General features: G+C 36.4%; 3 protein-coding genes across 3 annotated transcripts; 2 read left to right on the plus strand and 1 right to left on the minus strand.

Moving 5' to 3' along the window:
• Positions 1–1,926: 1,926 nt before the first annotated feature.
• LOC116028404 (auxin-responsive protein SAUR68-like) lies at positions 1,927–2,941 on the plus strand. The gene has a single exon (XM_031270121.1). The coding sequence runs from the start codon at positions 2,348–2,350 to the stop codon at positions 2,780–2,782; it is 435 nt and encodes a 144-aa protein (XP_031125981.1). The 5' UTR covers positions 1,927–2,347; the 3' UTR covers positions 2,783–2,941.
• A 1,631-nt stretch (positions 2,942–4,572) lies between these two features.
• LOC116028408 (auxin-responsive protein SAUR68-like) lies at positions 4,573–5,398 on the plus strand. The gene has a single exon (XM_031270124.1). The coding sequence runs from the start codon at positions 4,869–4,871 to the stop codon at positions 5,301–5,303; it is 435 nt and encodes a 144-aa protein (XP_031125984.1). The 5' UTR covers positions 4,573–4,868; the 3' UTR covers positions 5,304–5,398.
• A 1,029-nt stretch (positions 5,399–6,427) lies between these two features.
• LOC116028402 (inosine-5'-monophosphate dehydrogenase-like) lies at positions 6,428–9,151 on the minus strand. Its single transcript, XM_031270119.1, has 4 exons — positions 8,088–9,151; positions 7,506–7,688; positions 6,874–7,131; positions 6,428–6,755 (listed from the first exon to the last, which is right to left on the minus strand). The coding sequence occupies exons 1-4, from the start codon at positions 9,087–9,089 to the stop codon at positions 6,666–6,668; spliced, it is 1,533 nt and encodes a 510-aa protein (XP_031125979.1). The 5' UTR covers positions 9,090–9,151; the 3' UTR covers positions 6,428–6,665.
• Positions 9,152–10,215: the final 1,064 nt, after the last annotated feature.

A 10,215-nucleotide genomic window follows, 5' to 3' on the forward strand; every position in this document is an offset into this window, starting at 1 on the left:
GTTGGCAAAATATTAGGTGGACCAGTAGAGTCCATAGATAATACACTGCCTTTGATTTCATATGCTGATGGAATTTCATTGAGCCTCAGATTGTGATCATCTGCAAACATATATGATTAGCAGCAATATCTTGCCTACTCATATTCCATTGATCCCCAAAATCCTTGATTTCATGAATGCATTCACCTGCTTCTGTCCTTCACATTGGAATTGAAGAACTTTGTATTTCTATCCCCCCTCAAGAATCCACTTATTGTATGCTGCCTTTTGCCTCATCCTCTTCAATCTGGAGTTGTTTTGAGTTAAGTGAACTTACCTTCTTATAATTCAGCAGGACTTCTTCTTACTTGATCTCAAGTGCTTGGACCATATAACATTTTCAGTTTGGACAAGAAGACAAACATAGTGTTTCCTTGAATATTTCAGCCCAGGCATTTATAAATTGAAATGATTTAGCAGAATTCCCCTTTGGTCTAACACAAGTTAACAAGCATTCTTTCAAGCCTTTTCCAAATGGCATTAGAAAGGAATATCCAATAACCCACAAGCATGACACACTGCTGGAAAGCCAAGTTCTTCTGCACGCATGCTATATATATGGCTGTCTTCCAAACTTTTCTGTACAATAATCCACAAAATGTACTTCTAACTGCCTGCCTCATAGATCATATATCTATCTATCTATATGAAGAAGAAGTCATGTAACAAATGGAATTCACTTCAAGCGGTAAATTAGTACTAAGAAATTAACAATACTTTCCAATCTCCCATGGAGTATTAGTATCAATACTATCTGCAATTTGAATGAACTCATCATCCCAGAAAGCTTCTCTAAGCACCTTTTGCATTTTGCATTGATAATAGAAAACTTTATAGGCCTTTGTAAAATTCTAGGAGACAAAGAAACTCCGAGGGATTTTTCTGAGTCTCTAGTGACTTGACCAACCAACTTAGCATTCTGAAAATCCCATATTTTGCTCCTTGAATAAGAAGCTGCCTTTGAAAAGCCCAAATAATTGCAAATGTACTACAAGTGAGAAATATCTTTAAAAGTTTCAATGACTTGGTGCACTACCTGACTGATCTCATTATGCTACTGAAGCTTCCAGCTTTAAGGTGTTGTGTGCAAGTTTTTGCGTTCTCTATGATCTGCATCCACCTCGATCTTGCATGGCAGCTTCTTCATTATAACCCATTTTCTTCTTTGAAGAGGAAAAAGAGTGTTTCCAAGTTAACATGGCAAACTGTTGAATGGATAAGAAATTTAGGCTACAGAAACCAAGGTATGTGTGAAGGATGTAATTTTAGAGGGTGAATTCCAAATGAAATGTGTTTATATATACAGATCCCTTAGGAGGTTGATTTAGTGTCTAACAGAAAATTTGATGGGAGGCCAGCCAGTTAGCTTGTTAAGACACATTAGCACATGGTTTTGTCTTCCAATAATCATCATCAATTTCTACTATCAACTTGCAGATAAAGAACTTCTTTGAACATCATTCCCCACATGCATCAATGAAACTGAATAGATAGGATGGCCTAACTACTGCTATTCCAAGAAAGCGTACCAAATGTTAGATAAGGATGAAGTGCAATAAATTGATGCCGTTCGCCTATGGGTTATCTTCATCTTCTTGTTTGAATCAGTTGTATGATTGAGAAACATAAACATGTGATTCCTCAACTGTGTGTGTCTACACTTCATATACCATATATTTCTGATTGAAACCAACTGGCCCCATACAATTATATGGCATATGGCACATGGTCTTTGTGGACTATATAGATCCTTAAGGTGGTGGATTGAGTGGCCAAGAGAAATTTGGATTGGAGGGCAGCTGGCAAGCAAGATAAGAGACATTACCACACAGTTTTGTTTCTCAAAAATCATCAAGAATGAAGAAATCATTCCCCACATGCTTCAATGAAATTGAACAGATGGGGATAGCTTAACCACTTCTGTCAATACAGGAAAGCCTTTCAAATGGGAGATGAGGGCAGAGAAGATAAGTTAATGGAATTCAGCACGAGAATAGCTTAATCAATTTGTTTGAATGAATGAGATGATTGGGAAACAAAACCATGTGATTCCTCATTTATATGTCTCTGTATATGGCCACACACCAGATTCCATATATTTCTGATTGAAGCTAATAGGCCCCTTGCAACAAGGCAGCACATGGTTATGCCTATTTCCTCTACAGCTTAAGGTTGTTTAAATAGATCACTTCCATATGCATTTCGATCATCAAACACTGAAATTCAGTCTAACCAATTTCCAAGGTTTATACACATCTTGTTCTCTTCCATTCAATCCCTCTCTCTCTCTATTTTCTAAGTTAATACCATGATCAGCTCCAAGAAGCTCATCAAGCTGGCCAAAAGATGGCAAAAATTTGCTGCCATCCGAAGAAAGAGGATATCATTTCCAAGACTAAATGATGACGCAAATAGTTGCAGCACTTCCACTGCAGTAAACAAGGGTCATTTTGTTGTCTACACAGCTGATCAGAAGCGGTTTGTTGTCCCACTATCTTATCTCGAGAATGAGATCATTAGGCAACTCCTAAGCATGTCTGAAGAAGAATTTGGACTTCCAAGCGATGGGCCTATTACGCTACCATGTGATGCAGTCTTCATGGAATACATCGTTTCACTTCTTAGCCGAGGTTTATCCAGAGAACTAGAGATTGCATTACTCAACTCAGTTACTTCATATCGATATTCATCAGCTCCACTGCACCAAGAAGGGTTGAGAAATCAGGAATTGCTAGTTTGCTGATAATAATCTCAATAAGTTTTGTAAATGAGGATATTAGTTGTAGCTCAATACATCTTGTGAACTGTACATAAATCCAATACACCAATACTTGATAATCAATATGTTCAGTAGTCTTCTTAGAAAATTCAAGTCTATTCATTACTTTCAAATTCTCCTTAATCTTCAGTTTGTTGCAACAGACATAGTTGACATATTTTCTGTTACAAGTGCTTATTTTCATTAATTTTATTCAATTTTTTGCAAAAAGCATCAAACTATATAGTTTTGCCTTATTGAATTTGTAAGAATAAAATTTTTCTACTTCCATTTCTAGCTTAGCACCACTATGCAACTACCAATAATAACCAGAAGGCAGATGCAATTTGAACCATATGATGAGATAGCAATATGGTCTTATTATCTCAATTTTGAATAGTTCTGACCATCTGCTGTGGTCAGTTTTTTTTTTTTTTTTTTTTTTTGAAAGAAAATATATAAAGCTTCATTAAATGGCATCCAAAACCAAAGCGTTACAAATGAAACTAGGAGGGTTATAAAGCCACTCCATGCAACCAACCATTGACACAAATTCCCTAGCTAACAGGTGGGCAACTGGATCACGGATCGCTTAACAAACGAAACAAACACTTCAGAAAAGTGATTGCACAAGTCTTTTATATCTAAAAGCACCAAATCAAAAGCAGAATCGAAATTAGAGGAATTGAGACCATGACTCAATTGGCAAATTATACCATGGACGAGGATCCACCTTGTATGATGGACCCTGCTTCAAAATGACATTCAAATTATATGTCTATAGTTAACCTATTATGTGCCTGTAGATAAGCACATCTAGACAATTTTAAAGATTATACCTTTATTCTGAACTGGCAAAATTTTCTTAGTCTTGATTTTTAGTGTGTAGAACATGTCTTGAATTTCCTTAGCTTGAAGAGATATTTACTGCTAGTATTACTCAAAGTCTATTCAGCGCAATAAGATAAAATATGAATATTTTCAAAGTTACTGCAGAAATGCAGACAAAAATCTATATAAATGAACTGTACAGGAGAACTGTTCTATGCAAAATTTTTCTTCCCTAAACTAAGTTGTCTGTAGTTTCTCAAGATCTCAGATTAGAGATGATGTCAAGGAAGGTATCCTCCATACAAGGTATTGTGAGTCCGCCCATTGGATGATCAAATCCAAATTCTTCTTCAGCTTGACACAGCAAGTCTTGGAATGAAGGGTCCTTCAAGTATGAAACTGGAATGACAAAGCGTTTCTTCTCATTTTCCCCAACATAAACTGCAAAATGCCCCTTAGGAACTTCACTTTCTCTGTTTGTTCTTGAAGAAGATCTTCTAAGCCCTTGCTTAGCACGGAGAATGTGCCCCATACCATTTGCCATCTTCAAATGTTTTTATTGGAAAGTAGGATTTATGTGATGGGAGAAAGTAGGATTTCTGAAATGTTTTCACTATAGACACAATTTGTGAAGGAAGAACTTGAGTGGGGTGAATATCAACTCGAATGCATTTATATAGATCCTTTAAGTGGTGGATTGAGTGGCTATGAGAAATTTGGATGGGAGGGCAGCCAGCTATCATGATAAGACAACATTACCACATGGTTTTGTCTTCAAAGACTAACTTTGAACATTACCCACCACATGCTTCTATGAAATTGAACAGATAGGGAAGACTAACTACTTCTGTCATTCCAAGAAAGCCTACCAAATGAGAGATCTATACACAGAGCTGTAAGTTAATGGTATTCGTTTAGAAAATATCTTAATCGATTTGTTTGAATCAATGTGAAGATTGGGAATCATAACCATGTGATTCCTTACTTGTATGTCTATATATATGGCTACAATTCATATCCCATATATTTCTGATTGAAGCTAAAAGGCCCCATCATACAGCTGGGTGGAACATGGTTTTGCCTTCACATGTTTCCTCAAGAAATTAAAGCCTCTCAAGTACTTTAAATAGGTCGCTTCCAAGCGAACTTTGATCATCAAACACTACAACTTTGTCTAGCCAATATCCAGGGTTTCTATAGATCTTACTCTCTTCCATTCTCTATTTTCTAAGTTAATACCATGATCAGCTCCAAGAAGCTCATCAAGCTGGCCAAAAGATGGCAGAAATTTGCTTCCATCCGACGAAAGAGGATTTCATTTCCAAGTCTATATGATGATGCAGATAGCTGCAGTACTTCTTCTGCGGTTAACAAGGGCCATTTCACTATCTACACTGCTGATCAGAAGCGGTTTGTTGTCCCTCTATCTTATCTCGAGAATGAAATCATTAGGCAACTCTTAAGTATGTCCGAAGAAGAATTTGGACTTCCAAGCGATGGGCCTATTACGCTACCATGTGATGCAGTCTTCATGGAATACATCATTTCACTTCTTACCCGAGGTTTATCCCAAGAACTCGAGAATGCATTGCTAGTCTCAGTTACTTCACACCGGTGTTCATCAGCTCCACTACACCATGAAGGGTGGAGAAATCAGGAATTGCTAGTTTGCTGACATTAATGTCAATAAGTTTTGTAAATGAGGATATCAGTTTTGTAAATGTGGATAAATGGTCATACTTTTACAAAAGAACTTTGTTTTTGCATCTACATACTTTTAAAATGAACTTCTCTACTTATTCCAAGAATAGCCATACTTCTAAAAAAAGAAAACGAATTCCGAATTTAGTCCATAGACAGACTTCTCTAGTTATTCATGCTCTAGTGCTGAAATTCAAAATTCTCTGCAATATTTTATCTTCCTTTCTGCTGTGTGAACTTTGAAAGGCCGGTTCAAGAATAATTCAAGAATACAAAGGTTGCATGCTTAGATATGGGAGTATTGAAATATAGAGCAAATTAGGCCTCCATATAATCAGAGACATTTTGCATTTCCCCATCTGATCATGAGGCTCAACTGAAAATGAAAATGGAGAAAATAATTGGTACAAGAAAACTCAGTTTGCGAAAATTTCTCCACTGAACTAAGTTGTTTGTGGTTTCTCAACATTTATAATTCCCAATCTGATCAAGAGACGGCTGAAAAAAAGGTTTTTTTAAAAAAAATAATGTAAATGTACAAGAAACTCTTTTGTGTAAAATTTTTCTCCACTAAACTAATTTGTTACTCTGTTAGTAGTCTCTCAATATGTACTTGAACAAGAGATGAGGTCGAGGAAGGTATCCTACGAACAAGTTATGGTGATTCCACCCATTAGATGATCAAATCCAAACTCTTCCCCAGCTTGGCTAAGCTACAGTGACATTGAATGGATTGGATGGCTTAACTAGTGTTATTCCAAGAATGCCTACCAAATGAGAGAAAAGGATAAGAGTGCAGTAAATTAGTCACATTCACCTATAGAATATCTCAACCTTTTTGTTTGAATCAATGCTATGAATGAGAAACATACACAAGTGATTCCTCAAATTTTATGTCTTTATATCTGGGCACACTCTCAGAAAACAAGGGTCATTTTGCTGTCTATACAGCAGATAAGTCCTAACAAGCAGTTTGTTGTCCCTCTATTTTATTTTGAGAATGTGATTATTAGACGACTCTTGCGTTTAGTAAGAAATCAGCTCTTGGTAATAATCACATGTTAACCTTTTGTGAAGAGATGGTCAAATATGGCTGTATGCTGCAAATTTTGATTTCATTTCAAGTAAATAAAAAATACTGGAAGAGTTCAAGAACATAGTCTGCTTAATTCTCACTGTTTAAACCAAATAATTTAACCACTACATTGTTCAAATAACACTAAATAACTTATTAGTGAAATGTTTGAACACTAAATAACTTATTAGTGAAATGTGAAGGACTACACCATTGTTAAATCTATCAAACACAAGCAGTTCATAGACTACACGAGCAGTTTCAGAAGTATCTCCCCTTTTCATAAGAAACCAGTCCATGAGCTCCGCCCTCTTGAATTCCACCTTCAGTTTGTGCTGCTCCAGTCCGGACCTATATAAACAGAGCAAAAAATCTTCATTGAGTTACAGTAATTCTGGAAATACAAGCTCTTACAAAACAACACCTGTTCGCAACCTAACATAGCAATATCAAAGATACACAAACCAACCTCTAGTCTTGTTGCGCCTGATCTCAAATGCTGATGGGCTGATTGGATGGACGAAACACCGATGTCCTGGAATCCTTGTTTTAGGGCTTGCATAGTATATGGTATAAACTTCAGAACAGAACCCTTGTCTTTAACTGTTCCAGCAACCCCCTGAGCAATTTTTAACTTTGCCTTATCACCCAAATATCTTGCATCACTTCCTTTAGTCATTGCATCTAATGATCCCATTCCTCGATATCGTTTCACTCGTAGACCATCCTACATGTGGAAAAGATTTTATTTAAAGAAAGGAAAAGCCAAACATGACTTATATTTTAAAAGCATGCACTGGCAAGGTATTAAGAACAACATGTAAGCATTATGAAAATAAATATGTGATTTGAAAACATCATGACTCTCAAAATAAACAAGACTGAATCCAATCAATTAGCTAGTCTATCCCATCAAGTAGACCCCGGTCACCCAACTGGGCTATAATTCACATGGCCCAAACCAAAAGACTGAATCCAATCAATTAGTTAGTCTTAACCCATGACCTTAAAAACCCATATGCTCTCTCTCTTTTTTTTTTTTAATGTGGGACTCTTAACAGTATGAAACTATAGAAGAAATTTCACAGGATATTGTTGTACCTTAGTGTATTCATAAGTACCAGGAGCTTCACTGCTTCCAGCTAAGAAGCTTCCCATCATCACAGTCGATGCCCCTAGGGCTAAAGCTTTAGCAAAGTGGCCAGAATTCTTAATTCCACCATCAGCAATGACGGGAATACCACTTCCCTCAGCAACAGATGACACCTTGTATACAGCTGTAGCCTGAAAAATATTGACAGACATTGCTATTATTTGAGACCACAAGTGATGTACTTTCTTGTCTAACAGCTTAAAACATAAATGGTGAAAGGGAGATGCATGACATTCGAAGTTCGAACCAACTAAAATATTACAGAAATTTGTGATGCAAGTCATGAGAAGCAGCTAAAGTGAAGAAATGCAAGTGAACCTTTTCTTCCCAGAACCATCAAAATTGTTGGGATCAGGCTGATAGGGAAAATCATTGAGTTTAAATGATTCACAATCCAAGCAATCAAACACACACAGTTATTCTAGCACTGCATTTTGACATGTAAATTGATAGCTAGCTAACACAATATACATACTGAATCATAAGAAATTAATGTTAAAATTATGGAAAGGATACAAACAGAAGATTACCTGACCCCGTCCAACAGCACAAACTTCTTGAGTGGTACAGATGGAGCCAGATCCCATCCCAACTCTTAACCCATCAACACCAGCCTGAATCAAACTCCTGGCTTGATATGTTGTTACCACATTCCCTCCAATGACATCCAACTCCGGATATGTGTTCTTCACAAACTTGATCATATTGATTTGGTATTCAGAGAATCCTTGAGAGCTATCTATAACCACAGCATTAATCCCTGCTTTCACCAAATGCTCTAGCCTCTCTTTATCTGATTCCCTCGTCCCTATTGCTGCTCCAACCAAGAACTTCCCATCAGGCCCCAGTGAAGGCAAACCTAATTTAGGGAATCCCCTGATAGTATCCACATTAGCACTGGTCACCAAATTAACCACTTCGCCATCCACTTCGCTCACCAATGGCACAAATTGAAGCTTTTGTGCCTCCAAATACCCAGCTACATCCTCAAAACTGTAGCTCGAGGGCAACGACGTCGGCGACTTCGTCATGTAATCTGAAACTCTAGCTTCCTTGTTACTCAAAGACTCCCAGGAAGACCTCGACACCACACCCAGCAGTTTCGACCTCTGAGTTCCCGATTCGGTAACAAAAACGCAGGGAGCCGAGCCGAACTCATCAGCGGAATGGATCGAATCGCCAGGGGATACAAACACCAAGTCGGCAGTAAACGGGATTTTGTGAGACTTGGCGGAGCGGACAATGGAGGCTTGTTGCGAAGGCGTGGTGTTGGAATGGACGATACCAATCCCACCGAGAGCTGCCATGGCGGCCGCCATGGAAGACTCCGTAACTGTATCCATCGGCGAAGCCACGCACGGTATGGACAGGGAAACATTGCGGCTGAGCTTCGTGGTTAGGTCGACGGCGTCGGCCGGAAAATCTATGTATCCTGGAAGAAATATAACATCGTCATAGGTATAAGAATAACCTTGATTAAATAATTTAACCGCCGGAAATCCATCGTCAAACTGAGCTGCTCCGTCCGCCATTGGAGCCGGGATTTCTTAGTAGGAAAGTGCGAACGAGGATATCTATGAATACAGAAAAGCAAGGTTTTTACGGTGAAAGGTGCAGTATACAGAAACCAGGGTTTTGGGGCAAATTATTGCGTGGAGTGGCCCACAAAGTTGTAATCAACTGATTCAAAATGACGTCGTTTTAATGAAAAAAATTGATTCCCGCAGGTTAGAATAATAAATATATGAAATTTTTAGGGTAAGATAATGCATTTTATGAATTAAAATAATATGCTTTATATGTTAGAATAATATATTTTATGAGCTAGAATAATGTATAATGTATTTTATTTGTAAGAAATAAGAATAATGAAATTTATGGGATAAGATAATGTATTTTATGAATTAGAATAATGTATTTTATGTGTTAGAACAATGTATTTTATGAGTTAAAATAACGTACTTCATGTGTTTTTGGATCATAACCCACGCAGTCGGTAGACCACGGTTCACGCAATAATATTAAGAAATAAGGTTCAAATTGGCCACTGAACATAACCTAAAAGTGCAATTAGGCCATTGAACGAAAAAAATGTGCAATTAAGCCACTGAACACTCTAAATGCATGCAATTTCACCAGATAGCAGGTTACCTTCCATTTCATCAGGTTGCCTGCTTACATGGATGGTGATGTAAAATTTTAAAATAATTTGTTAATAATAAATATAAAAAATAAAAATTAAAAATTAAAAAAATTAATTTTTATATATTATTTTTAATATTTTTAATATTAATTTTTTAATATTTTTAATTAATTTTTATTTTTAAAGTTTATTACTTAATAAATATTAAAATTAAAAATTAAAAATTAAAAAATATTAATTTTTTAATATCAATTTTTTAATATTTGTTAATATTAATTTTTTTAATATTTTACTTAATTTTTTATTATTTTTAATTTTTAATTTTAAAGTTTAATATTAAAAAATATTTTAAAATGTCAACTCACCATCCATGTAAGCAGACAACCTGATGAAATGGAAGGTAACTTGCTATCAGGTGAGATTGCATGCATTTGGAGTGTTCAGTGTCCTAATTGCACATTTTTTTCGTTATGTTCAGTGGCCAATTTGAACCTTTTTTTTTTTTAAATATGCCC

Source organism: Ipomoea triloba, chromosome 9, assembly GCF_003576645.1.
Source record: "Ipomoea triloba cultivar NCNSP0323 chromosome 9, ASM357664v1".
NCBI classification, from domain to species: domain Eukaryota; kingdom Viridiplantae; phylum Streptophyta; class Magnoliopsida; order Solanales; family Convolvulaceae; genus Ipomoea; species Ipomoea triloba.